Genomic DNA, 21,173 nt, shown 5'->3' with positions numbered 1-21,173 from the left:
ACCCACTCCAGCCACCAGGACATCTCCACTTCTGCCCTCCAGACCTACAGCACTTCTGTCTGTCAGCTCAAGCCCAGCTCCGCCTGCAGTGATCTGAGCTCATAACTCAGCATCTCATGCATAATGAATCCTGGATCTTAACCCATCATTACAGCCTCCAGCAAAGCTGCAACATTGGTTGACAGCATCCAAGTACAAAGGAAAAACAACCCCAAACCTCAATTCTTTCTTTTCCATAGCACTGTTTAAGCTTTGCTGTTCACGGAACAAAGTCTTTGCCAGGCCCTATCCCTTGGTTATAGCTCCAGATGTTTTAACTGCAAGTCACCTTCAAGGAGAAAACGTTTTGGTTTCTTCATAACTCTACCCTGTCCCTAACATTTAATTTGGTGGGGGAACAGGGAAGGAATTAGAATGAAAGCAGGAGCTAAGAAGGAGAAAGCAGATACCAAATGGCATGGAAACAGGCACAGAGAAGCTCTTAAACGGGGTCAAATCCCTCCTCTTTGGGCAGAGGGCAACGTGCTCGAAGCTCTACTGCTGGCCTGGCAGATGAGAGACACCACACAGGCCAGCACTGTTTCTGGAGGGCTCTGGTTCACTGGGTATCTCAACTTACCTGCGTGGCCAGGCTGAGGACCTGCTGAACCAGCTCCTGAGTCTCAGAAGGCTTTTTTAGGAACAGCTTCACTATAGCAGTCAGTAGGGTGAGCTGCACCTAAGAGAAGGGGACACAGCAGAGATTAGAAAATTCATCCACACTTTAGCAACTTCTCCCAAGTCTGAACATCCTTTACTGATAGGAAATGCAAGTCCTATGCTGTACTACACTACTCTTTGCTAGTAAAACCCATAACAATGAGACTCAGGCTCTTACCTGCTCCAAAACATTTTTGCAGACAAGTCCCTGATCAGCACAGTGACATTTATGTCATACCTATATGCATTTCATCACTAGTCTTCTGTATGTTCTGCTACCTAGTAGGGCTATTCCCCAAGAAGTATGCAACATCTAAAAACCCCTTATCCTTCCAAGAAGAGAAGTTTGGGAGATACGGACAACAGAGCAAGTCTACAGACTCCCAAGAGTTTTATTTTAGCTAAATATTGACATTTTAATTAGGAGGTATTTTCTAACCACTACAACAATATTTACTGTCTGTCCCATACATACATTGCATGAAACACCGCAGATAAAGATGCGTAATGCGATTTTACCTGAGTGCTTTCGTCATGGAAGCCCTCCAAAAAGCTCTCCAACAGCTCATCTGCATTGTCAATTCTTTCTGCGTATTCGCCCACGATCCAGATCATGGCAGCTCTGGCATCTGGTTCATCCAGGGAATCCAGGTTCTCGCACAGGGTGGCAATGATGCTCTCGTACCTGGTTTGTCAGAGCAGAAGTGGATTACTGGGGCGAGTTCAACTCGTGTTACTCCATCTCTGCCCACATCATTCTGCAGAGAACCCTGTACTGAATTACAATGTCTTGTATTTCTACACAACCAGCAGCATTTTCACTCAACTGCAGAAGAGATTCCTAGGCTTTTTCTTTTCCCAAGCTGAGCACTGACATCTCACAGGGTCCTCAAGAGCTTTGCAGTTGCATTAATCAGCGAGACCACCCAGATGTGGAATTCAAGACAGAGCTGCCTCACTCTCTGTTTTGCTGAAGGGAACGTTTGATCCAACAGTTCAAACCATGAGTCTGTATCAGATCCCACAGCCTCGCTGGCGTCTTCAGACTGGTAACTCTAAATGGGATGTTACACTCCCCCAAAGGCTGTGCTGTAAAACAGACAATACCCTACACTAATTATTTAGCTTCCCCTACTCCCATGCGTGGGTATCCCTCTCATAAACAGGCAATCTATCTTGTAACTGACAGCAGAAATTGCCAGAGAGGCCTGCGGATGTCCCATATTACTTTTTAGGTGATCATGAAGTCTCTGCTGAAAGACATCACTTCAGCTGTGCAGCTGAAGAGACAAAACCTTGTTGCAGAAACAGCTTAAAAGAAGCCGAGTACTGCCAAAGCCAGAGAGAACGCTCCATAGAGAAAGCCAGGAGCGTTTTGTTCAGCACAATCTGACTGGGATCTCAGACCATGAGAGCTATGAATTTTGTATGGAAGCCTTCTAGAGGAGACTAGCAAAACCAGGGGCCTGATGCGGTAAACTCGGTCTAATTTTCCTTCTGGCATTTTCTGTAAGAGCTTTAGTACCTTTTGATAAAGGCTCATACTCAGCATCAATACGGAGCAGTGGGGAAGAAAAAGCTTTCAATTCAAACTAATAACGTGTCAGGCTGATACCTCATCTAGAGCCACATGTAGATCCACATCCTACTGTACTAGGAGCTAGGATCAGAACAGACACTGCTCTTCAGAAAAACAGCCACCTTTACTTCAGAGCCCTGGTAAGCTACACCGAGTTGTGCAAGTTGTGTGTTGCTCTGTTCTGATGCCAGGAGACAAGGGCTTCTGAAAACCTTGTATTACTGTCACGTACTTGTTGGGGTACTTGCGGAAGATGTCCCTGATGACAACGATGGCCTCCTGGACCACATAGTTGACCTTGGTCTGGATGAGGTCCAGCAGTGTGCTTACACAGCGCTCCGCAGATTGCTGGAGGGAAGAACAGAACAAGACAATTAAAACAAGGTGAAGAAACACTCCTTCCTAGCCCACAGCACGTGCTGAGGAATGAGGCATGAGTATGAGAAAAGGACCAGAGGGGGAAAGCAAAAGGACGACGGCTATAAACTCATACGTGTGTGTCTAGAAAAACCCACAGGGTGAGAAGTGTATTACAGTGGAGATACCAGCTGACTCCAGCTCCTGCAAAAAGTAATGGCTGAAGCAACCATCCAGCAGACAGACATTAAGAACACTGCCTGCATTACTATTTTATCACCCTCTTGCTGGCCAACAGTTGAAACAGGCCACTGAATGAGCCATCTTGGACTTGTCCAAGCTGTGGCCATCAAGGCTGGGAGAGTTTTGACAGGGACTGCTGAAAGGTGCCTGGGGAAGCTATAAGGCAGGAGGAAACCATGCATGTTCATCACGTTGCAAAAAAGCAGCTCACTCCAGCAACAGGTTCAGTATTTTTGGGGTGAGGTCACATGTGAAGATGCAGCTATAAATAGAAATCCAGCCGTTGCAAATGCAGCTTTCACATTAATTAGTTCAAAATTCCCAGCCACAGGCACTGTAAGATAACAAAGACTGGACACTGGCACACTCCAGGAAGCAGAACTGGAGTTAGATGCAAACAATTCTGGGAGGTCTATTCCCAAATAGCACAGTGAGGCAGGAGATCACAGGAGAGTCTCAAATAAGGACAGCGATTTGGTGATTAGCAGAGCACATATGAAGCCTCATTACACAGCTGGTGATTAATGTGAGAAGCAGACTGCTCACGACACTGCCTCGGCAGTCCCCATCAGAACATTCATAAAGCATTCAGGATGGAGACAAACATCAGAGGGCACAAACAATAGCAACGTAGGTGGATTTTTCAATTCAAGTGAGCTAATAGTCCCCTTTGCTTTCAGAGCACTTGAAGGTTGGGCAGGAGGAGGAGGAATGAAGTGGCATTTAAGTCACAGGAATCAGTTTTTTTAGAATGGGCAAAAATCTCAAGGACAAATCTCAGGATTTGTAGAACTGAATCTGGGACAAGCAGAGACTAAAACCTCTCGGTGATTTCTTGCCCTCAGGACTCTCACTGTGGTCTCTTACGAACACAGCCTACAAGCAGTGGCAATGCAGGCATGGGCATCAGCCAAGAGAGAGGACATTATAAACCAGAATTTGCTCTGTCTTTGCAAACTGGGACTCAAGGCCATAAGACTCTCCCCTGTAATTCGCATCAAACAGGGGAAAAAATCCAATACAATTGCTATCAGAGTAAGGAGAGGTATCGCATAAAATTATACAATTGGTATCATTTTTTTTTTATGATACCTCTCCCTCCTTAGCCCAGCTTTACGGGTACTATGCCACGACAGAGGCAGTGAAATGGCAATCTGAGTGTGTCCTGCGCTGATCTCTTCTGCTCATGAAGAGATTTGAGGCCTGTGACCTGGAAGACTCTTCTGTTTCATGGAGACTGACCATGGCCCTGGCTCAACACTGATTGACATTGCTCACAGTGACCCCACTCAAAGCACGCTAGATGCTTCAGAGCTTGCAATTTCATCTCTTGCCAGTTTATCAACACCTTTCACTAGATGTTTCAACCAGTGGCCTTAAGGGGCACTTGAGGTAAATCTGTCCTAAGTCAACTCTACAGAACCTACAGCTTCAGCCACTGTTTGCAACATGCAGTCCAGCCCTATCACAGCCTACAAGTAGTAAAGCTTTAAGAGCTGCAGAATTCAAGGAAAAAGCAAATTAAGGTTTATTTTTCTTTAGACACTCCAAAGTGTGATTTTTCCAGGAAGAGCCCAACATCCACTTTGAAACATGCAGTATTGATTTTTAACTTAAGAGTCCCTTGGAAAGTGAGCAGTCAGTGGGCACATGCACAGAACAGCAGTCCCTCTAACAAAACTTTCCTGTAACAAAATACATCTCAGCTCACCCCATCCCTTGTAAATACATTGCTATTTGAAGGTGGACATCCCTGGGGACTGCAGTCCTCTGCGAACTGATGAAAGAGTGCCCCAACCAGAACAGCTCTCATGATGGTTGGCTGTCCTTCCTCACTCCAACATCAAACTTGCTTTGTTTTTCTGTAGAAACCAAATGAAAGCCTGCAAGATTACTGAAGTCCATACCATGCTGACAGCCGTAAGGCTCAATGACTTCTAAGAACCAGGCTGCTGGCAGAATCTCCTGGAACTGAGACAGATCCCCCTCAAATATGACTCCTACTTCTCCTTTGCTCCAGACAACTCACTATTCTTACTGTATCCACTTCATTTCCTTTTCCCATAGGAGTGGTACTTTATTTCCTTACAATCAAAAGCATCAGATGACTTCTTCATCTCGTGCTACCACTGGAGCAAACCACTGCATCACCCACTCGCCTCATGCTGTCAAGTCTGGCTACACCACTCCATTTGCTGTGGACTCAAGCTAACTCTGAGCCCAGCTGGTCCAGCCACATAAAATGATGTCCTTAACATCCCCCAAACCTCCACAACTGGAAAAGCCTGGGCAAAATCCATCCACCTTGCAATTCAGCGTGGGTACTGCTTACATTTCCAAAACGAGCACTACCTCTGCTGTTAGCACCACACACTGCTGCCCAGCAAAGGTAATGCCACACTTGCTCTACGGTGCACGTCACAGCAGACAGATTTATTACTGTCTTACTCTTCTAGTAGAGACAATTAGACAAAAGTAGGATCCTTGAAGGCAGAGCTGAGGTTCCCCACGAATACTCATTCATCAACAGCTCCCGCCGGCTGTGCCCTATGTCAAAAAGCAGATTTCTAAGCTTTGGGAACTTGGACACTGATGGCTGTAAAAACGCTCTTCCATTAGTCATAACTCACAGTGCAAACAGCCTCTAGTAAGCACAGATGCACTGGGGACAGGGATTAACCTAGAGATGAGGACGCTGTAATGAGTTGTTCTATATTTGCTCTCTTTAAATCTGGCTCTAGTCAGAGGAGTAAACAGACCTCACCTTTAGCAGCAGTGTCTTCAAAGGAGTGTTGCTAAAAATCAAGGTTAACACTACTTACTGAGACACACACAATTACACAGTTAGAGGGTCACTGCAAATTTGCTGGGACGTTATTATTTGCATATTGAATACGACTGTCACGGTATGAGGGATGGGAAGAAAGAGCGCAGGGGATGAGGACAGGAAAGAATAAAAACTTCTGATAACGTTCTGATACCCCAGGAATACATCACCTTTCACATGAAACTAGGACAGACACACTGCTAAGTCCTAGTGAGAAAGTCCCCACTGAGAACTAAAGCAAGCTCCTGCTCCCCAGCACAAGCACTGCTGCAGAAAGGGCTGCCACCAGCTTCTTTTTACTTCTCAGTAGCCCTCTTCTATTCTCCAGAGCATTTTGTACTGTCACTGCTGTAGCTCCATCCAGACAACCTCCTGCCTGCACCACCACGGAAGGAGCACGACAGTATTTTGAACCACAGACTTGAAACGCAAACAGTGACCACCCGCTCTACTGGGCCCTGCTTAAAAGAAAATCCATGGTAGTGATAAGCCTTTAAGAGCTGAAGGAAGGAAGAGAAGGCTGCCTGGATGGTCAATTCTCTCAAAAGTACAGAAGTTGGTGTCCTCTTTACACAGACTTACAGTAGTTGAGCTGCAACAAGGGAAACCTGTGCACTGACACTACACTCAGCCAGGCATGATTAGGTTTTTATTTAAATCTGCTGTCAGGCAATGCTCCTGGGAACACACTTTAGCAAAAGCTAAATGAGCTGAGCTGAAATTAGACCACTTATGTGACATTTTGCACTCAGTTATCAGTTTACTGAAAAGTACCAACATGGCAGCATAAGTCTTCTCTCTCTTCACGGGCTGGCTGAGCTCCCGTCAAGCGTACCAGATTCATTTACAGGGAAATTAGCAGGGACATCACTAAAAAAAAAATTAATATTCTGTTACGAGCATTTTGGTGGATATTCAACCGGCAGAGGACATTTCAGACTGCTGTTTTGGATAACTGCAGAGGTTCTTGGGAACTTACTTGCGTAAGTGTCTAGGCTGAAGAGAGCACATTCCAAGTGAAGCTACAAGCTGTATGGGCCTTTAACACTAAACAAGCAGATAGGGTCACTCTACCTTTGTGCAAATTGCACTTAAGTGCCCCAGATCTCTGTAATTCCTTCTGTTCTATTCAGCTGAAACAGGGGGGACAAAACATATTTTACAGTATTCAGTTCCTCTGCACAATCTCTCCTCCTTCCCCCTTCAAAAGGTCAGGCCACAGCTATTAAAGGAGGTCATCATGGATAAGTTGTCATTGTTCCACTGAAGCCAGTACACTGAAATAGTCCATCAAGGCTGATTTAGCTGCCTTGCTCTGTCTACAGGCCGAGGTCCAAGAAGAGCACACCACCCTCCTGTGATGTACTCAGCCAGAGCTCACAAGCCCTACTGGGGCTTCGTCCATGAGGACAACACATCCAGGTAACTTGATTGCCAACACAGGACCAAAGAGAGTTTGTGTAATGTGGGAACAAGATGGCAAAGCCCATCACTGTTTTTGAAGCCACAGAAAACCTCAAGTTTCAGATACTTGCCTCAACCTTGATGGCACAGCGCCCAATCGCTCGCACAGCCTTGCGCACAAAGTCCACGTCCACCTCAGTAGCATATTCCTTGAGCTCTGCCAGGACCTGCAGAGAAAGGGCATTGATGTGAGTGTCTGGGGTCACACACAGAACATCCCATGCTGACAAGTGATGCTACTTGAATACCAGAACACGAGCAGGATGTATTCTTCCGCACACTTTCAAACCACAGTCAAAACTTCCACACACAGTCAAACTCTGCAATCAATCTCCATCTCAAACCCACTGGCTGAGATTAGGCAGCAAGACTTGGGTTTAGGCTGGTCAAAGCCAAAGGATGGCTCAGTCTAGGTTATTTTCAAATTCCCCTGAACAAAAGCTGGGGACAAAGTCAGTCCTGCCTAACTTAAATATAGCTATTCCTTCTTTCACTGAAAATACAGTGCAATAGGGGTCACATCCACACAGTTTATTGTACTTATTGTTCTATATCTGCTGTATGCAAAGCTCTCAGCAACAACCATTTCTGATCTCTCCTCTTCCTGTGCTGAGATGAACCTCTAGATCCCTACTGGATCCCAAAGGAGGATGCAGAGGATATCTGAGGACACCCAGCAACACCTATACAGAGATTAATATCAGTGTGAAGATATTTCCCCTCTTAAGAATAAGATACTATTTGTCTCAGTTTTATTGCTAATGGAAAATGAATAAGGGCTTAAACCAGGACCTGCTGGGATGTTACAGACCACTAACTAAAAAGCTGCTTTGTCTTAAAAAAAAAAAATCACTTAGCTTAGGACAAAAATATTTTTAAAAAAAAGACCTTATGCAGTTTATATTCCCTCAAAATCTCATTTGTTTCAGTTTCTCATGTCAAACATGACATCAGGGATTTCGTCGTGATGTCACAAACAGATCGGGAGGGAGAGGTGAACAGCATAAAGCCAGACCGTTGTTTGAAAAATCTCTAGTTGATGCCAATTGCTCAGAACAATGACAAGATAAAGAGGCCTTGAAGGGCCAGACTGCAGACAAATAAATCTGCAAGGAGTAGACAGGACATCTGTGTTTTGAAGTTTTATTATTTCCTTGGATGATCTATGCTGCACAGCACTTAGAGCACCCTGGTTTAGTAGTTTATGTTTTTCAAATATTGCCCAATTCAACTGCTCTGTTGCCCTGGTCTAGAACGGGCTCGGAGATGAAGCATCTCGACAAACAACATAGGGAGGATGTGGGTAGAAGCTTGCTCAGGTCTTGTTTCAGGGCACATTTTCTGATAAAGCTTGGGTTGTTTTTAGGAATGCCTCTTTAGAACCAGGAAGAGATTAATTCATTGTATTAGCCTGCAGATCCCAGTCCCAGACTTTACCCTCCAGACACCGCTGCCTTTCATCCAACTAATGGACTATCTAAACATTATGCATTAAAATTGCTATGGAGCCTCCAAGAGTAAACACAAAATTCTGAATACATTCTCATGGAAACTGATTTTTAAAACGTTTTCCATGCCTCCAGTACAAAAGGGGCATGAATTTCCTTGCTCGGTTCCATAAAAACATCAGAGGAGAGAGCTGAAGACAGCTGCTTAAAAAATGTCACATTAAATGAAACTGGTTTGTGACAATTAGGATAGGACAATAATAGCACTAACCAGAGGCATTAATCATTCTGCATTAGTGTTAGGTCTTGTGGCCAGGGTGGCACTTGAGAACACTTCCTTTTAAGAAAGGAATTTGGATTAGAAGTGTATCAAATCCATGGAGAATCTACACTGTAAAGCAGTCTCAATTCAGTTTAGCTTTAGCTTTGTGCAATTTCCACTCTGGAAGCAAGTTAGGCAAAGTAAAGGTTATTTTAGCTCTGAAGAGTGCCTGTGCAAGGGTCTAACAATTTAACTAATACACTTGAAATTCATGCTTCGGTGATCTTTGGCCTTTCTGAATGCCTCCATTACAGGCACACCTCTCACTCGAAACAAGCCTCTCATTCCAACCTCAGCACCAGCAGTGACTCATTTGACAGGAGACATCAGCTCTTCTCCTGGAACTGTAATCTGTAAAACAAGATCTACCTAACGGTCACGATGCAAGGCACGCCATGCTATTAACATTTAAATTATGGAGGAAACTCCAACATCTCCCATTAAGTAGCTGCAAAGAGCACTATACCAGGGAAAGCGATGCCTAAACGCCAGGACAAAGCTAGCAGTAGTTGCCTACGTCCTCGTAAAAGGACCATGAGAAGGTTTTCCATCCCCACACCACAAGCAGAACCCATCAGAAGTTCCTCAGCTGACCTGGGCGATGTTTGCTTGAGAAGCCAGGCGGATCATGATGTCCAGTTTCTCCAGCTTGACATAGATGGGGTCGTTGTACTTCACAAAGAACACCTTGATTTCCTGCTTCAGGATTTCAGGCCTGGAGGGAACATAATGTTGTTTCACTCAAGACAGCCTGTCTTGACTGAAGCTCTATCCTAACCAAAGGTATCTTTTGCTTAGAAATCTACCTAAACGTTCATGGGGAAACAGAATGGCATCACTTTGCACCCAGGACATGCAAACAAACATAGGAGAACAACAATTTGAAAAAAGTTAGAAGGCTAGAGAAAAAAATTGTTTAGATAGAAAATTCAGAATGCAGAATTCAAATACCTTTAACTATACCTACAGCTGTACTTCCTCCATGTCAACAGCTGAGCCAACCACTGCCGTCAGCCAAGGATAACAGTGTTTTCAGTGAAAGGGTAACATCCTTATCTTAATGCAAAACCCACCCACAAACTCATTTTCTACTTGCACTTGGAGGATGCCAGTGCACAGTAACTCTGCCCTGAATACAATCACAAAGTGCTATCCAATCTATCCCACCTTTCCAGCAAGTATTTAAACATGCCTGTGGGAGTAAAATAGTGAAAAAACCCAACCCACTGTACATCAATATGTCACCAGCCTGGTTCTTCTACGCTGAAGAGAAAAGCACAGGCACACTGAGTTTCTACAGGTCACTATGAACTGTAGAGTTACACCCTCCTTCCTACTTGCAACCTGATTTATAGTCGAATGTCAGGCAGTTCTTAATGCTCTGAGGAAGGTGGTGAAGAGAGAGGCAGGTCAAGAAATATTGTATGATGCTGGTATCACAAGTATGCCGTAAAGAAAATTAATTCAGGCTACCAGAGTCATGAGACTGCTTAATCCACCCCTTGAGGGATCTGACCCCGGACTAAACAAAGTGCTGTGCACATAGAATTATCTGAAGGCCTGAGATAACAAGATGCCCTTCAACGACCCAGGAATAACGTCCCCATGAGGCTTTACCTTTTCTGCACAATCAGGTTGATGTTCCTCAGGGCAACATACTGAACCTCAGGCTCTCCAGACAACAGGGTCACCAGCGGAGGGGCAAGTTTCTTCAGCAGCATGTTGTAGTAGTCAGAGTCCTTGGGAAGAAGTTCCAGGAACTTCATCAAGACCTTCACCGCTGACAGCACCACTGCCGAGTTGGCGTGAGACAGCCGAGGGGTCACCCGTTCACAGATACTGGAGACAGGGGAGGAAGAAAGGGTTCACATGTATTTTAGAAAGTCAAATATTTCAGATCGGAATTTAGCAGACCGTACAAGGCTGAAGACAGCTTCTCAGACACTACTTTGATTTGGTTTTGTTCACAAAAAACAGACAAAGTCCTGCTTTCGTGAACACAGCAGGAGGCAAACCAGAACTTCTCTCACAGCTTCAAGTTCCTCTCCTGCCCCAGTTAACTCAGGAACTCTTCCAGCTCTCCCCATTACAGTCCCAACACACGTTCAGTTATGAGTACTTTCTGCCTTTGCCTGGTGCTGTTCTCTATTTCTGTGATCATGTCTGTCACTTACAAACACAACTTTAACAAAACTGCTATGAGAGAAACACTTCAGCCCCCATATAATCATTTGAAGGTTAAATTCACTTCTGGCTTGCTTGGGGTGGTTGCTGCTATTTCAACCTTTTGCTTCTGCAAAAAGAGGTTTGTGTTAATCTGGAGATATAGGGAAAGAGTGACCTAAATACCCTCCCAAATCTCAGCTTCACCACTTGCCTGAGTGGATCCTAAATCAACAGCATCCTAAACAACCCATCCCAAGCAGAAAGGAAGTTTGGGTTCATATGGTCTTTCTTACAGCATCTGTCATGTCTCTTGCCACCCCCTCCTGCATATTGCTAACCCAGAACAATCTTATTCCCATCTGTGCCTCATGAAGTTTCTTTCCCTAAAAGATTTCCTTTCAGCCACCCTGGAAGGGAAGCAGCATCGCTACGTGAAGAGCAGAGGAGCCTAAATCAGAGCTGGGGTCAGTTCCCAGCTGCTTCTGCCCGAGGTCACCTGATGTCCCAAAGCTCCTCAATCATCAAAGCTTCTGCCTCAGCTTCTCCACTCAAAGGGACAATGACACCAGCCTTGCTGTAAAGGACACCATATAAAACTAGGTGCTGTCATTTTCCTACCCGGAATAAGGCAGGCTCCAAGAGTCAAACTCCACACAAAGAAGTAAAAGCAGTTACTGCCCATGCAGTTTCACACACCACTCTTCAGAGGAATTATGGGCAAGGAACTGGGACATGTTCACAGTTGTTCAAACTAGTGGTCCCTTTCTGGGAAAGCTCAGATAATACTGGCCTGACACCCTGGAGATCTCTGCAGGTTTTAGCACTCATTAATAGCTGTTTCTGGCACAGAAACAGAGCACAGGGGGGAAGGAGGTGGGGAAAAAAAAAAAATCAGCAATACTGGCAGGCTTTTTAAAAAAAAAAAAAAAAGTGGATTATCTGTTGTGCCTCAGAAAACAGTCAATGAAGAAACTCATCAAATTCAAAAAGGCCTGCCAGGATTTTGCGTGTGGGCTTGTGCCCCCCAAACTGGCAAGGCTTTTTAAAAAAAAAAAAAAAGTGGATTATCTGTTGTGCCTCAGAAAACAGTCAATGAAGAAACTCATCAAATTCAAAAAGGCCTGCCAGGATTTTGCGTGTGGGCTTGTGCCCCTTCCTCCCCCTCCACCCCCCACATCACCCACATGAAATACATCAAGTCTGAGAATCCCCATTCCAAGTCATTTTCCTTGCTGGTTCTTTGTTCTCTTGGGTACAGAATCTGACGTTTTGTGATTCTGGACACAGATGAGGAGGAGGCTTGAAGTGCACAAATTAAAACCCCACTACCTAAACCCTAAGGTCTTTGCATTTAAGTTTAGTTATTGCAGCTAAAGGTAAAATCACAAGGGTGAATTTGGAGTGATAAGAAAAATCATTTCCTACCTTTATTTTCAGTTCTATCATATCACAGACTAGTTTTTAGGTGGGAAAATATTCCAGTCTCAGACCTGCACAACTTTGGAAGCCCAGAAACCTATAACCTTTGAGAGGCTTCTTGTCTCTCAAAGCAGCAAAACCAGATTTGATAGCTCTGCTTTAAAACAGAAAATCCTCCAAACAATGCTTCCAGATGGGTCAGCCATTGTTACAGGTTTGGTCTTGGGCTGATCCCTTCTCAGCAGTGCCAGTTCCCATAAGAACTAGCCTTTTAAATGGAAAAAAGAAAAAAAAAAAGCTAACAATAAACACAGAAAGTAGTTCTGCAAAGGGTAGGGGCAGGTTTCCAGCATCAGCCCAAACTACCCAAAGTTGCCTGTACTTCAAACCTCTTTTACTTAAAGTCTTATTTGTGCTTTTACAGACCTGAACAGAGACCCCTGACAGCACAAGCCCTTTTTCAGGGTTGCAACACTGCCAGGAGCCTGCAAGTGCCCTGCTCCTGAACAACCTTTCGTGGCCCGTGCGAAGCGCAGGAACAAGCGTACCTCTGAGCTTCACGATCATCCTTTGGGTTGTAGTTGGACAGACAGTCCAGGATGAAGATCTGGCCCCACTCCGTGCACTCGTTTAAGGCTGTCAGCAGCTTGTTAATGTTCTGAGGGTTCAGATCCAGCAGGTTGCTGTTGGGATGAGATTCGCTGATTTCCGACAAGGCAGCCACAGCGTTTGCCACCACCTGGGAGAAGAGACAAGGAGATGTGTCTTTGCTAACGTGGCACCAGTGGCTTGGCAGGGATTAATCTGGGCTGAGCATGGGTTACACATGGAAAAAAAAACACAGAGTAGCAACAGCCACCATATCAGTTGTCCAAGCCTTCAGGGACCCAGTACAACCTCACAACCAACCTGGAGAACCAAAAGCTTGACTGTAACCTTGCTCTTTGCTGGAATTTGAAGAGTCTCTTGGGGAGGAAGTGAAATAGCAGCAGCACAGCAGGAGAGGGCTCCTGACACACACAGGAAACATGAAAAGCCAGCGTGGGTGCAAAGAGCATTTTGCTAGAGAAATCACAACTGGAAAGCATTTTTGTTGAAGATAAACAAAAGTTAAAGTCGCCTCTGGACAGAATGGAGACCTGGGACCAGGACCTCACAAAAGACTTCACTCTGGAGGGAGCTTGAGATGGCATCAGAGAGTGTTCACATGGAACATCTCACCTTCCTCCAGGCTCCAGACTTCCACCCTGATTTGCTTCAAGTAGGCATCATCTCCCCCAACTTCATGGAGATCCTCAACTGGCATAGTCAAAGTCTCAAAGCCTCTAATTGCCCTACTCATTCAGGAATGGATGCCCCTTGCCTCATTTTCCCCTGGCAGTCCCTTGGCACATTGCTAAATGCAATCTGAGAAATGAGAAGAACTGTCTCCTCGGGAAGAGGAGGTACCAGGTGCCAGGCTGCCTTCAGCTCCAGACAAGGCTGTCAGGTCACCCAGTTTGAAAGCAAACACACAGTTTCCCTAAAATGGACAACTCCTCTAAATTTGTAATAACACATTTCAATTTCAAATTGAATTTGGAATCCATGGTGCCCATTTTTCTGCTTCATGGAGTCCTCCTAAAGCAAGCACTCCAGCACAACTCATCACTGAAAATATTCTTGCTACATTTAAGACTATGTAAGGTCTTCTCTTTTCTAAGAACGGAAGAAAGGAAGCAGAGAGGAGGTCCAGGGTCCAGCCTGACAAGAGTGACAAATGGGGGTGCAACACAAATTTCTAATTCTTAGTTCCGTACTCAAGTTCAACCATTATTCTAACAGATGCCACGTGAAGATATTTAAAATAGAAGAACTGCAGGATATATAGACAAAAATAGAAAACTTGCAGACGAAACAACGGTTGTATTTTTCTAACTAACTAGAAAATGGATTTAAGCCTGAGTTTGACACAAAAACTGATATACCCTATAAAAAGATATTTTCAGGATATTTTACAACATATATCATGTCCAGCCCAACTCACAATTCATACTCAGTAAAACGAAGATTTATAGCATTTTGTATGGGATTAAGGCAAAGAAACATCTTATCTAAAATCATCTGATTCTCTGGATGACTAAAGATGCTTTTGATGCAGTACACTGAAAACAAGAACAGCATGACCAGAAAATTCTCTGCATTGTTCCCATCACTGCTTGTCATTAAACCAATATATTCCAAAGTCATTGCACAAGCGATGTTGATTGTTTTGCATTTCACACCTAGAGGTCAGAGAGAGAATTTTGATCCAAGATTTTATGAATTTCATTAGTTGAATGAGCCTTCTGTCACCAAAATTATTAGCAATCAGAACTGCTGTCGCCTTGTACTGTTTTAATGAGTATCTTATTAAGATATGCTGCTTATTCTTCCCATTATTTAATTTGCCTAATTCCTGAATGGTTAATGTGACACAGCATAAAACTGAAGTAAAATATGGTTTTAATTTCATTATGTTTTGGAAGTTTACAAGCAAAGACAAATCACAAATGCAACCAAAAAGTTCAAAACCATTGTGAAAAAGCACTTATAAAATGAAATGAGGACTCTAGAAAAGAAATTTGAAGTGATTAAAAAAAAAAGGAAAGTGACAGAGCCAAAACATGGCAGAAAGGTACCTGTCACTTGTGCTAAGGAACAGGGCTGAGCTTCGGGAGACGCACTCACGCTGCCAGGCACTACCTTCGTTGCAGTAATTGGGCCCCATGGATATCAAAACCCTGGGGCAAGTACAAGTCAAAGCAGCTGCCCTTAAGTTTCTCTCCTTGCAGAACCAGTGAATTCTACCACTTTGAGTTTGCCACGGGCAAAGGATGCACAGAAACGCCGTTTCCTTGGCCTGCCTGGTACACAGTAGCTCCAACCCACAGACCCAACTGTGAATGAGGTCTTGCTTTTAGGATCTTGCTTCTTTCAGGAAGGAGCACGGTACCGTAAATGCCAAGTGTCCAAATCAAAGCTGAGGATGGGATACTCCACGGCAACCCTATAGATGTCAGATCTCCATTAAAACCATCCCTGAGAAAGACTGTCAGGTGGAAAGATGCATTTTGGCTGTTACAAAAAAAAAAAGACTGGAAAGGTCTGTGAAACATTTGGTGGCAGATCAGTTCTGCCAGATGGGATGGGACATACAACCTCATAGTCCACAGTTACAGCTGGTCCTCACCTTCTACCTTAGCGGAACGGTGCTGCCGTCAGCTTGTTGACAAGAAGATAAATGAAGCAAAAAGGGGTATGGGAAGGGATGGGGATTATCTTCAAACTTTAAACAACATTTATTAAAAAAAAGGTCCTTGCTGGCGATTCGCATCGAACATATTGATATGTTACGGTATGCCAACAAAAATAATTAGCATCTTCAAGGCTTTTCACACAGCCGCAGCACAGTTGAAATGAAAACAGATTTCAGGAACCAGTCCAACATCAACACTGGTTCAAGTACACACGCTCACCTCTCTTCATTGGCTTCATTGCCACTGGCTTCATTACGAGACAGGAACATAGAGCACCACAAGCCAGCACCGCACGGTTTCATTCCAGTACACAACCACTCCTGCTTTGCTGACAGCTCTCACTAAGGGATGGCTCAGGCAACACATAAACAAAGATTGAAGCTAAGAGTTATCACTCAGGTATGGAAAAAAGGTCCACCAAGAACCAGTCAACACCAATTCATGTATTACTTCACCTGGTAATCTAGTATATACTTTGGCAGTCACATGAGAGTCATTGGAAATACTTAGATGTTTTGGTCAATGAAAATCTACAACATCAAAGCTGAATGAACCTTAAGTCTTCAACTCGGTTGATACTTCTTCCTTAGCAGAGCAACAGAAGATAATGAAGTCCAAACAGCAAGTAGAAGGTATAAAATGACAAAAAGTCAGTGATAAAAACATTAGGTTGGGTTTTTTACCTTGAAAATAAATGGCAATGATGATGTACTCGCTGGGGGACATATTGAAACTAAGGCTAAAGCTTTACAAGTTGTATAGGACAAAGTCCTCCATGGAACTGAAGAAGCTCCATAGCCAATTCCATACCTTCACTTAGGAAAAAAAAGCCATAAGCTTCTTTAGCAACAAAGTATTTTCTGCTTTTCAAAAGATGCAACAAGTTCATTTTGATGAGAAACCAACCAGAAGTAGGATAACTCATTTCACAGGTTGGAAGGAGACTAAAAGCAGAAGAAACTAACATCTAGTATAGTCTTCAGTTGTCAAAAATATAATTAAACAAACTGAGGTCAACCCACTAGCCAAAGATATGTGAGCTCAAAGAATTACAACTCCATAGCAAAATGCCCCACCTGACTTGCAATTAAGAATACTGTCTTCAAGCTAACAGCTTGAGAATCAGCCTAAAAAAAACCACCTAGAAAGTACAAATGCAGATTGCATTGAAGATTTAATAATAATGGGCCCCTGGCTTGCTGATTTAAATCAGTTCACCCTGGGTACACTTCAGCATTATTCAAACACAGTCACAGCAACAGCCCCTTAGAGCACAGTGGAGCCGAATGACAATAAACCTGCTTTTTGGCTGGAATTTCCTGACAAATTTAGACTCTCAGAGAAGCGTCATTGGGATGATGATAACTAAATCTCACAGGCTGTTATTAAAAAAATAAATAAATAATTCCAGCACTTCAAATTACACTACAGATTTAACAAGAACCCAACGTTTTTAAACCCACCTACAGACAAACCCTCTCTGTAGCCAGAGAGACCAGATCCGACCTCACGGAGAGCTGCAGAGGTAGGAACACTGATTTGCCAGTTATTCCTTCTGGCAGCTCAAACCTTTAGCTCAGAGAAAATGGTATAAAATACATTAACAGGGAGGAAAGGGGGTGGGTGAAAACCTGAGTGTCTGCCTATCAACCCACACGGAAAAGCTTTGCAGGGGGTGGGGGGGACAGGAGGGAAGCAAGGCGGATCTAGAACGCCAAACACTCAAAGCAATCAGATTATTTTGTTAGCATCCCAGGCTAATTGGAAATTAAACCAAGTGTGTAATGGAGTTAATGAAATACAACATTCTGCTGCTTAAAACAGGAACCTCTGCCTCTCCATCCCATTAAAACGAGGAGGAAAATGAAGAAAAGGCGGAAAAATTAAGAGGCTCTGAAGAGATGCTGAGGAAAGGCAGCCTTCCCCACGTAGCTGGAGGCTCCTACCCTCGAGAGAGCCAGGCACCACGTGATGTTTTCCAGAATGGAGAGGTGCTGACATTTCCAAAGAGCACGTTGAGCTTGCATGATACGTTCATGTCATTAAGCACAGACACCCATATGGGATATTAGAGGCATACACATGGATGCGTATTTCACTGGGCCACTCCTTTTCACAGCCCCTGAAAGGTCCCCTAACAAGTCACCAACACAGACCAGTTCTCTCTCTGGAGTACATGGCCCCTACTTCTGTTCATGTTAATTATATCTTACATCTACAAGCCCCCCTTTACTTTGCTTCCCTAGAAATGCTCTATGAACTATTAAAATGGCCCAAGCAGGCAGGTTAGTGAGCCCATGTGAACCTCTCACACAGTTAATGCACGTGACATGGATCGCTTTAAATTAAAACTGGGTAAGACTAACACATCTCCAGCCTATGTATAGTCCTGGAAAGTAACAGCTCACCTGCTCAGCCTTAATTGTGACAGATTTCCAGGGCTCTGGGTAAGTCATTCATCTTCTGCTAATTCCATTGCAGGAGGTTGTACTTTAACACCTAGAAGTCTGGAACCGAGCTGCTGGGTACGTGATCAGCTCCTGACCACGTCTCAAAAATTGCTTGAGTGGGGAAGACCCCCTGCTTGCTTTTAGCAAGTGGGATGAATGCTTTCTGGAGGTGGCAATGAAAGGGAAGTCGAAGTGTTAGGCTTCCCACGGCGTGCTTGCCCTAACTGGTTTTTGCAATTCCCTGCACCCCCTATGTACTGCAAAAAAATACCACTTTGTGGCAGATTAAAACATCGCTCCTGCTCTCACCTCCTTGCAAAACTAGAATGTGTTAGTTGTAAGACAGGAAACCATCCTTCCCCCAACAGGTGAACCTCTTTTGGTAGGTGGGCAAGACGCCGTTCAGGGATGGCTTCCAACACAAGGGGTTTCTCCTTGGCACAGCTGAGCCCCCCAGTGCAGAAAACCAAGGGTCTGCAACCCTCTCTGCTTCTTCCACAAATCACCGTGGTCTGATCCCAGACCTAACACATCCCAGGAAGGTTTCTTTTGCGGTTTTGGGGCTTTTTTTGTAAGGCCCTGTGCCATTTTCCTTGCAGAGGTTCTCACTGGCACCATCCAGTGGCAATCGGCTGTCTCGGATCCAAGCTGCTATTTAGAAGAAAAGCACCAGCTAAGCATCAACAAAAACTTTATGTAGCTCTAAAAAAGAGGGGGTGCAGAGTTACAAAACATCATAGCCACAGCGTTTGGTGACAAATGGTGCTTGTCAACAGCTAAAGTGCCTGCTCCGATTGAAAATGTAACATCTAGACACATGTCAACAAAACTCCCCAGCACCCTGATTGATATTAGAGATCCTGGAATGATCTATTCAGCAAGACTAACACTTTGGAAATTAGACACATGCTGGTAGGAGTAATTGGAAGGAGACGGGTCTCTGATGGATGAATTTGTCAATTAAGCTTTATAAATGAGGGGTCTGGGCGTACAGACTCTGCGGAGTTATAGAAACGCATGCATTATCACACAAACTCACTGCATGTCTCTGCCAGAGCACTAGCACTCAAAAGGCAGGGGAAAGCAGAGCTTTCATGGGAACTGCTCAACACCAGCATCCCTCATCCACAGCCTACCAAACCAGAAAAAAAACCAAAACAAACAAAACCCAGAAATAAGGTCCTGTTTACAGGTTTGAAATTCCCTCAGACCTGTTTAGGATGAGAACCTGGACAAAACCAGCTACTCGGTAAGTGAGACTCCATCCTTCCTCTGGAGAAGCAGTTGCAGGGGCTCAGCCCAATGCCCAGGACAGGTTTCCACGGGCAGAGGGAGCCGGGTGAGGATGGTGAACCAGAAGCCGTGCCATCCATCACAGACAGGAACAATCCCTTCTCCCCCCGTTGCTGCAGCACAGACACACCGCCTGGTTTCTGAACTCCCCTGGCAATCTCCCACGTTGCCACTTTGAAGCATCCCACCACACACATTAACATTAGCACAGCCACTGTTTTACACAGACTCCTCCGCAACTTCTACCTATTTAATTTCCAGCTTGCTGCTGCTGGCTGGCTGCTTACTTTGCAGAAAGTGTTGCTCTCCCTCCTGAGCAGCCTCATGTAAAAAGCAGGAACGCCCTGTAAAAAGCCCCAAAGTGAAGCCCCCATTCTTCATCAGCTCAACGGTCTCATTCTCTGTAATAAATCCAACACTGGGTAGACAAATTCCACCTACCTATGCCTACAAATGCCATCAGGTGTTCCCAGAAGGAAATATTATCTCCACCTGCAGCACAAACAGATTGAAAAAACCCAAAGCACACATAGGGCCAACACAGACATGGTTGGGGGACTTCAATCTGCAGCACCTCGGTTGAAAAGAACATTTTATGGCCAGTGAGGCAGCTGGGGTATCTCAGAGGCAGCTCCAGGCTGACGACATGCTGCAGAGCCACAGCCCACAGCTCCCAGCAATGCTCAGCTCCATACTGGGATGTGAATTTTTAAGTTCTTACCAACCTTCATGATGAAGGATCATGAACCCATCCAGGAGTGGTGGTTCACTCCTTGTACTAGATAAAACATCAGCTGCAGAGGGGAGAAAACACAGCTGTGAGAAGTCCAAGTTTCCCCATGAGGAAGAAGTGCCCTCCTGTCCCCATGAAGAAGGTGGTGTTCCACTTCCTGCCATACAGAAGACGTCCCACGTTCCAGACTGCCTCCCACAAAGTCCTTTGGGGACTCAAAGGACCACCAACAGTTTCTCAGCAAGGGGCTCATTTCTCAGCTTTATTACACAAGCAGAGAGGAATAAAATTCCCATAAAGTACACAGCAGAGGACAGCCCAGGAGACAAAAGCTGCTTCTGTTTCTAAACAGACTCATACCTCAGGGTGCTGTCTCAAAGACGTATTGCTTGCCAGCTAGTGGGGAAAAAAAAACCAACCACCAAAATGAGGACCTTCTTCCTACATAACATTGGCCAGGAAGCCCAAATGTACACCCTAAAGTTGCAGCTGGCAGAGAAGGAACCTACATGGCTTGCAGTCACAGCAGGAGAGCCAAGAGAGCACTGTGCTCTCTATCCCTCAGTTTTTAGCCTAGTCTGTGAACTACAGAAACTCAATACTGCCAGAGGGAATTCTGATTAGATCAAAATGGACTTTGTCACCTCTAGTTGTCAGATCTCAATAGATTCCCTTCTTAGTGCAGGCTATTGAATGCTAAAGGCAAAAAAAAAGCAACCAAACACACAAGAGAGTTTAATTGTATTCCACACACTTGGTATATTTACTAATCAGCTTCTTATGTGATCTCAGTTTAGTCTGTATTGATTCACAATAGTGTCTCTCCCAATAAACTGTGATGTGTAGATGGTGTAAAACATAACGTATTATTGGACAGCACATAAATGTTATGTCT

The 21,173-nt window shown here is 44.5% G+C and overlaps 1 protein-coding gene across 5 annotated transcripts in view; it reads right to left on the bottom strand.

Annotated features, from left to right (window-relative positions):
• The window catches only part of AP2B1 (adaptor-related protein complex 2, beta 1 subunit), an 84,147-nt gene that overhangs the window by 47,858 nt on the left and 15,116 nt on the right, over nucleotides 1-21,173 (bottom strand). For all 5 annotated transcript variants that reach the window (XM_014953162.1, XM_014953163.1, XM_014953161.1 and 2 more), the window contains exons 6-12: nucleotides 13,073-13,263; nucleotides 10,557-10,778; nucleotides 9,534-9,654; nucleotides 7,241-7,336; nucleotides 2,511-2,626; nucleotides 1,219-1,384; nucleotides 620-718 (exon numbers count right to left, since the gene is read on the bottom strand). In XM_014953162.1, coding sequence (XP_014808648.1) covers nucleotides 620-718; nucleotides 1,219-1,384; nucleotides 2,511-2,626; nucleotides 7,241-7,336; nucleotides 9,534-9,654; nucleotides 10,557-10,778; nucleotides 13,073-13,263 — 1,011 coding nt within the window. The remainder of the gene's footprint in view (nucleotides 1-619; nucleotides 719-1,218; nucleotides 1,385-2,510; nucleotides 2,627-7,240; nucleotides 7,337-9,533; nucleotides 9,655-10,556; nucleotides 10,779-13,072; nucleotides 13,264-21,173) is intronic.

The sequence above is a fragment of the Calidris pugnax genome, unplaced genomic scaffold (genome assembly GCF_001431845.1).
Source record: "Calidris pugnax isolate Ruff unplaced genomic scaffold, ASM143184v1 scaffold133, whole genome shotgun sequence".
NCBI lineage: Eukaryota > Metazoa > Chordata > Aves > Charadriiformes > Scolopacidae > Calidris > Calidris pugnax.
Note: the sequence above shows the minus strand (reverse complement) of the source record. Positions and strands in the feature narration are given on the sequence as shown.